Raw genomic sequence first — 15,614 nt, forward strand, 5'->3', positions numbered from 1 at the left:
CAATTCCTTTTTGGGTGTAGGTAAATGTTGGTTGGGCGCCAATTTGGTTAATATGTCATTGCTTCAGTTGCCGAATAGCTCTTACGACGATTATGTTACGGAGTTTACTGTCTCCGTTGCCGCTGGCCTAGTGACTCAGCCGGAAAATAAAAGATTAATAATTATGACGGCGATTGCCGGAGCTTAATCTTTATTGAGCAGTGCGCTCTTAATTCTGCGCTCTTAATTCTTCTCTAAATCTAAGCAACGGTCGGTGGTCCGATCGCGCATAACCTGAATGTGCTGACTATGCACTTCATGCATAATACACCACATCGGGAACCGAACGGCTGAAGGACCGTCTACTAAAAGCGGCTACGCTGACTCAGCATAAGGCTCGACTTAAATATAAGTATTTACAGCTGGTGCCAATTACATTGGGTTTGTTAAAAGTATTTTAATGTTATTTATTATTCATTTCATTATCTGCGTTAACTATTATTAACTTGTATACAAGTCGGAATAAATATTTTGACGAATAAAAATCAAACATTTTTTAGTTTAAATTTTGAATGGCTCAAGATATCATTATCAGAAACTTCAAAATAAGAAATCAAGATATGTTCATGAACACTTAAAATTTTAAAAACTTATTAGTAATTTCATGTGTTGATGTAAATATTTTGGCAAATATAATATATATTTCTATGAATTAAAGCTTAAATGGAAAATAAGCTAAGAAATCTAGCGATGATATATTGAAGCTGTCTTTGTACCTTCCTCACTAAATTTTGGAGGACATATTAAAAAATATCTTTCCTAATTTTTATACCCTTGCAGAGGGTATTATAATTTTGGTCAAAAGTGTGCAACGCAGTGAAGGAGACATCTCCGACCCTATAAAGTATATATATTCTTGATCAGGATCACCTCCTGAGTCGATATGAGCATGTCCGTCTGTCCGTCTGTCCGTCTGTCTGTTTCTACGCAAACTAGTCTCTCAGTTTTAAAGCTATCGAGTTGAAACTTTGCACACACCCTTCTTTCCTTTGCAGGCAGTATATAAGTCGGAACGGCCGGGATCGGTCGACTATATCCTATAGCTGCCATATAACTGATTGATCGGAAATGCCATAACTTTGGTGTTTTTTAAGTTAGAGGGTTGGGAGTTTCTACACATGTTAAATTTGACCAAAATATCTTATGTACAAAATTTCGTAAGGATCGGCCGACTATATCCTATAGCTGTCATAGAACGATCGAAATTGGCATAACTTTGGTGTTTTTTAAGTTAGAAAGATGGGATTTGGTACAGATTATATTTTGGGTAAAACAATCTGATCTGCCAATTTTCATAAGGATCGGCCGACTATAAACGATCCGCTATATATCTAATAAAATTAGATGGGTGGCGTCACCTAGCGGACTGCGACTGAACTGCAAGGGTATATCAACTTCGGCTCCGCCCGAAGTTAGCTTTCCTTTCTTGTTTTTAATCACAACGGAAATGTCAAAACCCTTTTTATACCCTTGCAGAGGGTATTATAATTTTGGTCAAAAGTGTGCAACGCAGTGAAGGAGACATCTCCGACCCTATAAAGTATATATATTCTTGATCAGGATCACCTCCTGAGTTGATATGAGCATGTCCGTCTGTCCGTCTGTCTGTCTGTCTGTCTGTCTGTCTGTCGGTTTCTACGCAAACTAGTCTCTCAGTTTTGGAGCTATCGAGTTGAAACTTTGCACACATACTTTTTTTCCTTGCAGGTAGTATATAAGTCGGAACGGCCGGGATCGGTCGACTATATCCTATAGCTGCCATATAACTGATTGATCGGAAATGTCAAAACTTTGGTGTTTTTTAAGTTAGGGGGTTGGAACTTTCCACACATGTTATGTTTGACCAAAATATCTTATGTACAAAATTTCATAAGGATCGGCCGACTATATCCTATAGCTGTCATAGAGATTTATTCGTACAGATTTATTTTTTGGCAAAATAATTCTATATGCTAAATTTCATAAGGATCGGCCGACTATATACGATCCGCTATATATCTAATAAAATAAGATGCGTGGCGCCACCTAGCGGACTGCGACTGAACTGCAAGGGTATATCAACTTCGGCTCCGCCCGAAGTTAGCTTTCCTTTCTTGTTTTTTTTTTAACGGCGATCTGACGTGTCGGTACAAGCTACATTTGTGATTACCAACTCTTTCGCATGCATGATTTATGATGGCCTATCTCACATAATAAACTCCTGCCCAAGGATTTTAAGCTTGTCGCCTGAGGATCGTTTAGGCGAAGTTAGGCGATTGGATTTAAGCCGTAAGTGCCTTGGATTTGAGCACCTATCTCGGCATTGCAATGCGTCAAGCTGCCGTGCGTGTGGTCTCAGGAATCATAACTTGTGCTGTATTTTGTTGGCAGATCGCCAGCTAGTATTCAAGGTTTTATGTGCAAGTCAGCTTGGAATCCCAATGCTCTAACTACTCGGGGCAAGTTACTGCGATTGTAGCCTCCAACATCACTGACCTTCAGCCCAATCGAACTGTGCTTGTTTTTATTAAAGCCAATATTTAGAACATTAAATAAAGCTCCCGAAAACGCTCGGTAACTGAACTTGATGATCTAATTTCCGGGGGTGCCTATATACAAGGTGCGTTCCAAAGTAAACAGGTCTTTTTGAATCTAGCGCCCTCTATATATATAATATATAAGTGAGGTTATTGCGTTTTTAATGTCAGTATGTTTTTGTCATCGCGATGTCATCACCGATGCATCGCTGCGAAAATGAGTTTCAAACAATGAGCCAACATTAAATTTTGTTTTAAAATTGATACAACGTTTACCGAAACGTTTCAATTGATAAAACAAATTTATGGCGATGATTGTCAATCCCGTAGCAGAGTGCACGAGTGGTTTCAACGTTTTCAATGTGGTTGTGAGGACATACATGACGATGAACATGTGGGCCAACCAAAATCCGTAAGCACTGAAAATTCCATCGAAACTATGCGTTTATTCATAAAAAATCAGCCGAAATCATCATTGAAATAGAATTGAACATCTCCAAAACATCGATTTATCGCATTTTGACCGAACATTTGGGCTTACAAAAGGTATGTGCATGGTTTGTTCCACACAAATTGACTGACGTCCCAAAATTGCTCAGAATTCAACATTCGAAGGACATCATTAAAGAGGCAAAAAAAGACCCGAACCTTTTCCTTTACAAGATTGTGGCTGGTGACGAAACGTGTTGTTTTCAATATAATCCCGAAACGAAACGCCAGAGTCGCGCCTAGATAAGTTAAAAGTGAAGACAATGCTGATTTGTTATTATGATTCCAAGGGTATAGTCCACAAAGAATTTGTTGCACCCGGTCAAAACGTTAATGCGGTATTCTACTTTGGAGTGTTCGGCTCGAATATCGCGAAGATGGAAGTTGGCGTTTGTTGCACAATAATGCGCCGTCTCATCGATCGACGCTTGTGACCGACTATTTGACCAAAAATCACATTTTAAGCATCAACCACTCCCCGTATTCACCTGATTGGCACTGTGCGACTTTTACCTTTTCGGAAAAATGCATTTGCCGATGAAAGGATAGAGTTATGCAGACGTAGAGGCCATTCAAAAGGCTTGCACCGGCATACTGGCGGCCATACCGGGCAACGAGCTAAACCACTCGTTCGACATGCTATTAAAGCAGAAGGAGACTATTTTGAATAAAATAAACTGATTTTGCCGAAAAAACTATTTATTCTGTCTTTTTTTTAAGTCCTGTTTACTATATAACTCACCTTGTAGATAAGGCTATTAACATAGTGAAGCAAACATCTGGGATCCTTGCCAAGGGCCAGTTTCGGTTGAGAAAGTGGTATTCCAACTTTTCTGAAGTGGAAGAATGTTTCTGAGGTGTGATGATGGCAGGTTCCATAGGAGTTTACATTCAAACTATTATAGGTCTATCTCTCATAGTCCCTAAGATTCATGGGCTCAGATGAACAGACGTATGAGCTCCGTTAGCGGACTGAATAAAGTCGGCTATTGATGCTGATTTACGGATTTATTACATAAAATAATTATTTAATATATATATTAGCCCGATAAAATAATGACTTATTCTTCCTTGTATTTATTATATTCTCTTAATTCTAAATTAAATGTAAAAATATATATTTAAACTTTAATTTATATTTAATGGCTTTTATATAAAGGCTTTGTATAGTAACTATGTTTCAACGACGTAGTCAATGATAACAAGTATGTTGTAGTAAATAAGCTTTTTAATATCGGGAAAAGAAACTTCTCTTTTATTCGAAGAGAAGCTGTTCAAACAGGTCTTAACTGAGTCATGCGCAGAAGGCAGCCAACGTTGAAACTTCTCTTTTGGACTTCGGTTATTCTCTGAGTATCTTTATATACATAAGCTTTTTCGGGGTAGGTGTACTAAAAACTAAAGTTATAAGTATACAAGTCACACATGTTTTTAACTGTTTAATCATACAAAGTGTAGCGGAACAAAATAAATTTTCATAAATTTATTTTACTTATAAACGTGCTTAAAGTTGCATAAGTTTTCAAATCAATGGGTTCTAAAACGCGTTAATAAATGAAAGCCGAATACTATTGTAAAAGCTTGGTATAATTTTTTTTAAAGTAGAGTTTTTCCTTGTTGGTTTGCTTCTAAACCTTTTACAAAAACCTTTTATTTCTGTTTAAATTTAAGGATCTACATATATCAACCAAATAAATACGGGTTAAACACGAAGTGAAATCTATGCATATATATGTTAAAAAGTGATTATTTTAAGTTCTTATATATATGAGACCACAATCAATCTTTACATTTCCGATTTGATGGCACGTATGTATTCATATAGTCAAAAATTGAAAAAAAAAATTATTAATCTAATTATTTAGATAATCAGCAGTCTCGATAAATCATCACTTCTTAGTCCCGGCAACTGGACATAAAATACCATAAATAAATAGGTTTTTAAGGAATTGCGCCGACAGAGAATAATTCTTTTTGGGTTAATTTCAATTTTATGAAAAATATCTGTCGCCTAAGTAAACCAAAATGTATGCGACGATGTTATCCCACCCCAAAGCTTTAGAACAAACTATACCAAATGTTCAAAGCTCACCGAGAGAACGGATACCACAGCAATTTGATTCATTTCAAAATCTTAAAAGTTTCTCCACATCAAAATCCGTGCAAATGCAATCACATAGAAGCTTAGAGGCACCCAATTATAACCATTCAAACGAAATCATGGTTTCATTGCGTAGTGAACAGGAATTGTGTCAGATATATAACTCACAGCAGCATTCCGACTACATCATTTCTGATTATATGGATAAAATTGCAACGAGAGTCAATTTGCTAGAGACAGAGTTAAAGTATGCCTGGCGTGCATTAGACTTACTTTCAACAGAGTACGGAAAGATTTGGGTTCGTTTGGAGAAGTTGGAAAATATATCCATTGAGCAACAGTCTGTTGTTAGTAATCTTATGGACTTAATAGAGGGGGCAAATAAAGGGCCCTACACTGACCACATTGAGGGAAAAAAACATAATTCTTGTGATGATGAACAGTTGGTGAATTCGCTGCCATTGCAAATAAAAAAAAAAACTTTGGAGAGAGACGTAATATTTGAAATGAATCCCTCAAATGATTATAGCGACCACGAAAAATTTACAGTAGGACGAGCAACAGATCGAGAAACAAAGTTACTTTTGAATGAAGCTTCAGCACAAAAACCGCCCTTGGATTATGATAGCGATAGCTACTCAATGAAAAACTTTCATAGCGAAAATGTAGAATACCCTTTCACCAAAACATACGAAGCCGAATTAAGCCAGTTCGAGGAAAATATATCAGATCAAGACAAAGAGAGAAGAAAAAAATTATATTCCGAATCTGACCTTTTATTGTATCAAAAACGTCAAGTTTTGGCTAATAACGCTCGTGTAGAGTTAATGGAAGAATTTTTAAATGGGCGAAGAGTATTGAATGAGATATCAGGAGAAGCAGGAATATCTACATCAGATTTTACGATTCCAACAAGACCAAGTAATAATCAGGCTATAAACTCAAGCCACGATTTCAACTCGTTAAATACCTTAAATGATTGTAACAATTTTTTTCGTTCGACAGCCTATAAAACAGGCGAAGGAGGGAATCAAGTACTACCAATTGAAGATACAGGAGGTACAGGTAATGAAATGGGAGAGTTATTTTACAGAAAACTTAACGAGGCATATCGAGAGAATGATTTAAGCGTAGAGATTTCAAAAGTGGATTCTATTCTTCAGAAGTCTGAAGTTACGCAGGAACATATTGCATTAATGAATGGTTCTATCTCTAGTTCTAGTCTAGAAACCCATACACCTACCAGCGATTCCAAGAAGCATAGAAAAAAGAAGCATCATACTAATGAAATGGACATGATAAACAAACTAAAAGGTATTCTTTCTCATGCTAAATCCCCAATTATAAATTGCAATACTAATGAATTTTTAAATGATCGAATTAGCAGTCAGGGAACAGATAAAAGAGATGTGGCCGGATGTGTTAGTAATTTCAGTAAAACTCGAAATATCGCCCGTAACAAAAGTAGCTTTGGTGATGATCTGCGTATTACTTTAGATAATATATGTGATACCATAATAGATGAAATTAATAAAATACCGGGGCTACAATCATTAAATTTGGCCCAAATCAATGAAATTCGACAGACTATTTGGTCAGAAGAACTTTTCTTTCAAAAACTTAGCCAAGTGGATGAAAAACTGACGCTGCTTTTACTTAATCCAATAACATTGTCGGAGGAACTACGACGTGCTAACATTACAGGTTCAGTAGAAAAGTTTGTGTTGGTTATGAAAAAGTTTAAAAAAAATATTGATACATTAAAAAAACTAGTCTGCAGTTCTTTGGATGACTATAAAAAAAGCAGACGTCATTCAAATGTATCTAAAGCAATGTCCACCAACAGTATTAATAGCATTCTAATACCTAAGGAAAATCAGGGTGGTTGTAGTGCTGAATTATTACGAACTAAGTCAGATTTAAATGAACAATTAAAAATAATTGAGACACAAGAGATCGAAATATGCAGAAAGCAAAAAATTGATCAAATAGTAAGCAGTCATTCTATAAATCCAGGGATATTGTCTAATCACAGTATCAACCAAGATTTTAAACATCCACAATCCAACATGGAATTAATAAGTTCCACGAATAAGATATACAGTGAAGATGAATATATAAAGTCATTAAGAAAAAGTTTAGATCGCCATAATAGCATGTTATTCCTGCTACATTTTCAAAATCCAGAAAAGCATAATATTATCACTGATTTAAACGACATGGTCATAAATCCAGCTCAAATAAGTATCAGTCCTCCACCACCAGCACCCAATAATATGGTAAATATATTGCAAAGTCAAAGACCAAAAAACGAAAAATCCTATTCCGATATATCTTCAATAAGTGGTTGGGCGTTGAATTCTCAAGAAAATTGTAACATTGAAAACAGTAGCGTATTCAATGATGTTACCGAGCAAAGCTCTATACAAACAGAAGCTTTCTATACATATCCAACTGTTTCCCTAGCGACGTTGGGCAGTTTAAATAATTTAAAAGATTTGGATTATAAATCTGATATAGGTAAACCAAACAAAAAAAAATTTGTAATTTCAGAAGAAAACCTTAGTTATATTCAAGAACTTTCAAAAAATTTGCCGATTTGTTCAGCCTATGAGAATGAGTCCATATTTGATGCTAACTCGAAAGTAGAACGATTATTTTCTGTCGATGAAATGCTGGTGTGGGACCATCTTAAAGAACATGAAAACTCAAATAGTTTGATAAATGAGTCGGAAAATGCAATGCCAGATCTTTTGACTATTCAAAGCTCGACACTATTAGAAAAAAAATACAGCCCGACGTCATCTAAAAAATGTGATGAAATAAAAGGAACCTGCATAAGTCAAATTGGCTACGAGGAAATTATCAAAAATCAATCTCACAGATACCATTTAAATGATAATCTAGATTATTATCCGTCTCCAATTTATTTAGATGAAAATAATAGTAATAACACTTCAAACTTTTCTGGTCAAAGTAACTACATACCAAGTATTGAACGTAATACAGCATTATCTGGAGTCGCATTCACTTCTCAAGCTCTTTTAGGTGACGCTAGGTATAATACTAATCTATGCAATGATCCGAAATTATCTAAACTTTTTCCTGAATCTACTTGTGAACTAAAACCCATTTATTTATATAATACTTTAGAGAAACAAAGAAGTGGTTCAAAGCCAACAAAGTTGTGGAACAAACTTTTTTCAGAAAATTTAAAATTTAAAGGTACTGCTAAATATAATCGGTCACAGTCTTTACCCGGTGATATGCAAAGTCAGGGCAATCAAGAACAGGCGCGTGACCAGGCAGGTTCTTGTTCGTTAATATCTTTAAAGCGCTCAAATGAATGTGAAAATCAAGGACAACTATCAAAAAGGCTTCAAAAGCTCCCAAGGCGCATTTTAAAAAGAGCTAGTGGAGCTCCATTCGTGCGACGTTTTTCCCATCAAAATATAGCGATTTCATCATCACTTAATGAAGAACCAAAAATATGTAGTACTCAGATACAAAAAAAATCATTCTCATCTAAGATGAGTCATATTATGCAAAAAGCGAAGACTTACAAGCGGCATGACGTCGTTCTGAGCCGCGAAGGAAATATTTTGGGTTCTGAATTAGACATACCAGACTTCACTTCAGCGGAAAATGACTTTTCATTATGTGACACTAAAATTACTATTAATCTATGCGAAAGCGGTACTTCTCCTACTATGAATCAGGTCGAAAGAGGTTCAGAAAAAACAACTAAAGAAATTTATTCAAAAAACTTGTTTTCAGTCGTAGGCGATATAAAAAAAAATCGTTGCTCACTATTAGATGCCACCTCACATGAGCATGTACATAGCACGGCAAATCAAAATAATACAGTAAAAATTTCAGAAATGTATCTGCAATCCAATGTCGTTTCCGAAACTACACCATGTCTTAAAAAATTAAATTCTATCTTTATTGATGAAGACAATGAAGAAATAGTGTTGGAGCCAAACAATGCTGGCGACAGTTTCTCTTCCTTTAAGATGCCAGCCAGCGATTTTAAGAATTTCATAGAAATTTCAGTAAGCATCCCAACCAAACCAACTAGTGGGCGCTCTATAAATAGTGGGGGCCTGCACTTGGTACCACAATCTTTAGAAATTCCAAACAATTTGGGATGTGGGTTACGAGATGATGACGACAATCGTAGTCAACATTCTACTCGAACGCTCTCGTCTTCACGCCGTCAAAGTACTGAGGACAGCATTGACACAGACGACGAATATTTTTACTATGAACTACGCAAACTAGAAAATATGGAAAAGCAGCGCGAGGAAAATTCTCCGAACTCATTCGGTAATCAGCGCGTTGATAATGAAGTTTTGTTTTCGCAAATTGGGCAACTTCTTCGAAATAATGTAAATGAGGGTTGTCAAACTTCAAATGCCGTAGTGGAAGAGGTCGAACGACTAAGTTATTCACCAGATAAAAGTGTTAAATTACAAATGTCTCTTGTACTTAACGAACTTAAATGTATTGTGAAATTAAAACCGAGCATAGATGAACATAATTTATTAAAATCAGCGGTGGATTCTGTGACTGGTGGAGACTTGGAAAAATTAATGCCAGAACGACAAAATTTGGAATTGGTTCGAGATATGCATAAAGCTTGGCAAGACGATAACGGAGATTTTAAAATTACAGCATTGGAGCTTCCAAACAATACATTGACAAAGGAACTAAAAAAAAAAAAAATAAATAAATCAGCTTTGTCTAACCAAGCAGGAAGTACTAGTTCCTCTGAAAATGCATCAGAATATGAGGACAAAATTCAAGATAAGCTATTTGAAAACGCAGTATATGGTGATAATGTATCATTGCAGTCATCAGAATCTAGTATAACATCTGGACCCGATACTCCAGCTCAATTAAGCGATGAAATGGAATTGTCATGTTTGTTAATGGAAGAAGATAAAATAAAAAAAAAAGGAGCTGACTCTCAAAAAATTACCCAAAAAAACCCTCAGCAATTTGGAGAAATTCGTAGTGATACTAATCAAATTAATAGTGTGGTATCAAATAGTTTAAAAGATCAAGAGTTTCATGTTGAAAACTCCCATTCCAATGTAGTACATGGATGCACTGCAGGACTCGGTAGCAGCAAATGGAAATTACTTAAAACGTTGAAAGAACGTAAAATTGAGGAAAAAAATAATCAAGATAAAAAGAGGGAAGAAGAAACTACCAAGGAAAAAGAAAAGGTAATAAAAATAATACAAAAATGTTATTTTAGAAATATGTATTTACATGTATGTGTAAAATAAAATTTTTTAAAAGGTTAAGTCGTTCGCATCCGATGGAATTAAAACATGACAGATACAGATACTTTTTCAGTTTAAGAGAGCTCGCTATGGCTTGTGTTACCTCTTGCATTTCCTAACGCACTGTGGTCAAGCATATTTGAAATATAAAAAGTAATTATACAATTTGCAAATAGCGTAAGTTTTAAATCTGTAATATGAATTTTTTTTTGCAATGAGAGAATGCAATTTAAAAAACGTGCCCATTAAATGTTAATTACCGTTATAATGATAGTAGAGTACTTACAATTTTTGGAACTGATTTTTTTCTGAAAGTAAAATCCAATTGTAAAATATTTCCAAGTTTCTTTATTAAAAAAAACTAAGCCATTTCATGTTTTGGCATGTCTGATAGTATAGATATAAGTTAAGGTGTCCTATATTGATCACCTGATGATGAGGAGTCGAGACATATCTCTTTAGGTCGAATGTAACGTTAGAATACAATTTATCGGGAAAAGTAGTTTAAGAATAGAATTTATTGAAACAATTTATTTGGAAAAGTATCTTAGGTATACAATTTTTTGGGAAAAGTATTTGGATGAAGGAATTCTTGAAGATTTTGTATCGGCTGACGTTCTGAGGGTCCAAATTAAACTGATTTCGCTGAGTTGCGGCCCTCCGGCGGTTCTTTCGTTATCGCCTGATCTCCCACTCTAACTCCGTTGGGGTGTCAGCTTTCCGGTGTCAGCAACATTCTTGTCAGCGTAACATAGTTGCGCTCTTGCGACATATCCGGCATAATTGAACCCACAACACTTGAATATTGAATATTGAATATTACTTATACTGTGGATTCTTGGTTAAGTAAGAGTTAGAGGCGTAGTCGGACAGAGGCGCACAGTGCTGAGCAGGGGGGTCTGGCAGTGCCGGTGATAACTTATATGACAGCTAAGGACACAGTTGGTCTATCCAATATTATACTTTTTAGATTGGACCAATTGCGCCAAAATAGATCTGTAGAAAATCTGTAATAATCACCAACTACATAGCATATACTTTTTTTTTTTTTTTTTTTTTTGAATCGAAACGTCGAAAACAGTATACATCTGGCTATAGCTTGAGCTGGCTATATATATATTTATATATATAATTTAGTAGTTTGTAACGAACAACGAGGAGCTGGTGTTCTTTGCAAGCTATTATCCCTGCAAGCATTTAATTCCGGCTCTAGCTCGTCAGCGAATGGAGTGGTGTTCTTCAGCGGATATAGCTAACGGATGCTCGTAGCTATCTAGAATTAATCAATTTTATTTGCATGCAAATACGAGCCAATTTCGGCCGGACAAGAGATAGCTTAACAAACGGAAAGACAGAAAAAAAATTATAGAACTCTCACTTTACACACCCCTAGATGAAAATGGGGTGTCTTTAGCCCACCCTACCATGGCCAGTGCTTTTCCTACGCGATCCTGCAACAGGCCCCATTGTATCGAAAAGCCTACTACGGCTCTTGGGTCAGCATGGAGTTAAAACAGGGTATTTTACTCTGTCATTATAATATTTACGCATTTATTAAACATAGTAAAGATATTAATTTTTATAGTTAAAGCCTAGCCTAATATTTTTATACCCTTGCAGAGGGTATTATAATTTTGGTCAAAAGTATGCAACGCAGTGAAGGAGACATTTCCGACCCTATAAAGTATATATATTCTTGATCAGGATCACCTCTTGAGTCGATATAAGCATGTCCGTGTTTCCGTCTGTCCGCCTGTCTGTCTGTCTGTTTCTACGCAAACTAGTCTCTCATTTTTAGAGCTATCGAGTTGAAACTTTGCACACATCCTTCTTTTGTTTGCAGGCAGTATATAAGTCGGAAAGGCCGGGATCGGTCGATTATATCCTATAGCTGGCTTATATCTGATTGATCGGAAATCAAATAACTTTGGTGTTTTTTAAGTTTGAAGTCTTACGTACAAAATTTCATAAGGATCGGCCGACTTTATTCTATAGCTGTCATAGAACGATCGAAATTGGCATAACTTTGTTGTTTTTTAAGTTAGAAGGATGGGACTTTCTACGGATTCCATTTTGGGCAGTTTATGTATTTGTTCTGCCCTTGGAAAATCAGATTATTTTGTCCAAAATAGAATCTGTACCAAGTCCCATCTTCCTAACTTAAAAAACACCAAAGTTATGCCAATTCCGATCGTTCTATGACAGCTATAGGATATAGTCGGCCGATCCTTATGAAATTTTGTACGTAAGAAATGGTCAAATATAACATGTGTGGAAAGTCCCAACCCTCAAACTTTAAAAACACCAAAGTTATTGCATTTCCGATTAATCAGTTATATGGCATCTATATAATATAATCGACCGATCCCGGCCGTTCCGACATATATACTACCTCCAAAAAAAAGAAGGGTGTGTGCAAAGTTTCAACTCGAAAGCTCTAAAACTGAGAGACTAGTTTGCGTAGAAACCGACAGACAGACGGACATGCTCATATCGACTCAGGAGGTGATCCTGATCAAGAATATATATACTTTATAGGGTCGGAGATGTCTCCTTCACTGCGTTGCACACTTTTGACCAAAAATATAATACCCTCTGCAAGGGTATAAAAAGAAAAGATATAAGCCTATAGCTGCCATATAACTGATTGATCGGAAATGTCATAACTTTGTTGTTTTGTTAAATTAGAGGGTTGGGACTTTCCAGATATGGTATATTTGGCCAAAATATCTTATGAACAAGAATTCATAAGGATCGGCCGACTATTTCCTATAGCTGCCATGTAGCGGAACGATCGGAATTGGCAGAGCTTTGGTGTCTTTAGAAGCTAAGCTAGAATAATGGGACTTTCTACGGATTCTATTTTGGGCAATATAATTCGGCCTGCTAAATTTTATAAGGATCGGCCGACTATATACTATAGACGACATATAACTGAACCATCGGAAATGGAACAACCTTAACTGCAAGGGTGCATCAACTTCGGCTCCGCCCGAAGCCCGAAGCTTTCCTTTCTTGTTATATTTTATCTTAGATATGACCGACCAGAACTTTTCTTTTTGTTTTCAATAAAAGCCTATGCTGAAACTATCGCATCTAGTTGTGAAATAAAGTTATGCTGAGAGATGCAATTTGAATCATTATCGGAACGCAATATGATCTGAAATTTAGAACGCAATACTTTGGTCTTCGATGACGCGAACGGAAGCTTGTGTTTACTTTACTACATGTTTATTTATCTAGCAAGACGTTCAAGCGCGGCTCTTGAAGTTAATGAAAAACCCGAAGGCAGAATGTTAAACAAAGGCAAAGGCAATATAGCTGACATTGTTGAAATTCAATTTGTTTAATTTAATTTAATTGTTTAATTTGTTAATTCCATATGTAGAACCGTTTCATGGGTTGGATAATTTGCACACATTTGTACGTCACATTTAGAGGGTGACAATGACCGAAGAAACGCAGAGTAACACAAATCTACCGTTGTACAAATAAAAAAATTTGTTTGAATGCTGCTTAAAAAAATTCGGAAGAATTTTCACACACAATCACTTCGGGGTTCACCAATGTTCAAATACTGAGCGTTTTCAATATTAAGCTGCTGATCAGAATAAATGATAATCAAATGATAAAACTGGAACTTCAATTAATAAAATCAAATATGGTTTAATAATGGTAATACTATTCTGATGACAATATAATATGATGGTTTCGAGCGAGAGTGAGAGAAAAGTCGATATTGCTAGTGGAATGGATGGTGTATGGACCCGAATGCACAGACAAGGGTGATGTGAGAGTGAATGAGATGAAGATCGATAGAGCCAAGAGCGATACCAATGGCGTCGAGTTAGCAAAAATATATGGGATGACGTCACGGATGACACAAATTATTTGCTGCCAGATATTCCGGCAGTTCCATGAAAAGTTTGGCAAAAAGTTGTGCGCTGCCGAAATTCATAAGTTTTAGAAACTAAACGACAGAAATTGCAAAGATAGATAACGACAAATGAAACATGTATTTGTCGTTATCCATTAGGCCTATACAGCCTAATGGAGGTCAGCCAAAAGTCGATGAGGAGAGTTAAATATCCTATTTCTTCGATAACATACCTTATTTAGCAATTTAACAATCTAGGAAATAACGTGCAACAATCAGTAGATCTGATATTAAGCTCAAACGGTGTAGAATTTAAAAGAAATGACTACAAATTTCTATAAAATTTCTTTGTGAAGTGGTATATTTCAAGGTTAATTATAAATTTGTTATCTTTAATTATCTTTCAAGCATAGCTCTGTTCTACTTCTTTATCTTTTTGTGTTACTTTTAAAGTCGCTTAATAGAGGTTCTTAACTCTATTCTTTGCACTTTTACTAACTCTCACTAATCGCTCTCTTTAAGCTCCCTTCTTCGTTTACCTGGCGCAGTAATGGAAGGTACTTAAATTTCAAACAAGAAAAGAAAGCTAACTTCGGGCAGAGCCGAAATGGATATACTATATAGTTATCCAACAGCTTATATAATAATATATATCGGATCTCATATAGTTAGCCGATACTGATGAGAATTCACACTTCCAAACATCACCTTTCTTCATAAAGCACAGCTTCACCACAACCATCTTATTGGAGCTAACATCTTTTGTCACGGAAGGGTTCCGGAATGGCTTACAAACACTGACTTCAGTAAAGCATTTGACTCTGTTAATCATTAGCTTTTTATAAGAAAACTCAGTCTTTTGGGATTCCCTACTGATCTCCTTATCTTGATTTCGAGCTACTTATCTGGAAGAACCCAAAGTGTCTTCTTTAAAGATGTTACCTCCCGTTTAGTCCGCGCCGCATCTTGGGTGCTCTAAGGAACTGATTTTCTTGTACTTATGTACGCTGATGATATCAAGCTTTATCTTCAATATAAATTCACTAGTGCCCAATCTAGACTTCAATCCGATTTGGATAAATTTCAAAATTGGTGTTTAACCTAAAGCTCCACCATGGTTAGTAAAGCAATTGGTGTGCTGGGTTTTATGATAGTCAAAAGAATTAGTCAAAACCCGTACATAAAAAAAACGTTATATGCATCATTGGTCCGTTGGATATTTGAGTATGGATCGTGTGTCTAGAGTCCCCAATACGGAGTACACCGAGATCAAATAGAATTTGAACAAAAACAAATTC

At 35.9% G+C, this 15,614-nt stretch overlaps 1 protein-coding gene across 14 annotated transcripts in view; it reads left to right on the forward strand.

The window, feature by feature from the left end:
* Positions 1 to 15,614, forward strand: part of LOC6501778 (protein unc-13 homolog B) — a 279,574-nt gene that overhangs the window by 40,213 nt on the left and 223,747 nt on the right. For 4 of the 14 annotated variants that reach the window (XR_004311348.2, XR_004311349.2, XM_014904026.3 and 1 more), the window contains exons 1-3: positions 4,408 to 4,628; positions 4,716 to 4,853; positions 4,910 to 10,379. The exons of 4 other annotated variants lie outside the window; for them this stretch is intronic. Coding sequence is in view for 8 of the 10 variants with exons in the window: in XM_014904026.3 (XP_014759512.1) it covers positions 5,070 to 10,379 (5,310 nt within the window). In the remaining 2 variants the exon portion in view is untranslated. 6 more of the 14 variants (XM_014904025.3, XM_014904020.3, XM_032455874.2 and 3 more) reach the window with 5 other exon arrangements.

The sequence above is a fragment of the Drosophila ananassae genome (assembly GCF_017639315.1).
Source record: "Drosophila ananassae strain 14024-0371.13 chromosome 4 unlocalized genomic scaffold, ASM1763931v2 tig00000054, whole genome shotgun sequence".
Classification (NCBI taxonomy): domain Eukaryota; kingdom Metazoa; phylum Arthropoda; class Insecta; order Diptera; family Drosophilidae; genus Drosophila; species Drosophila ananassae.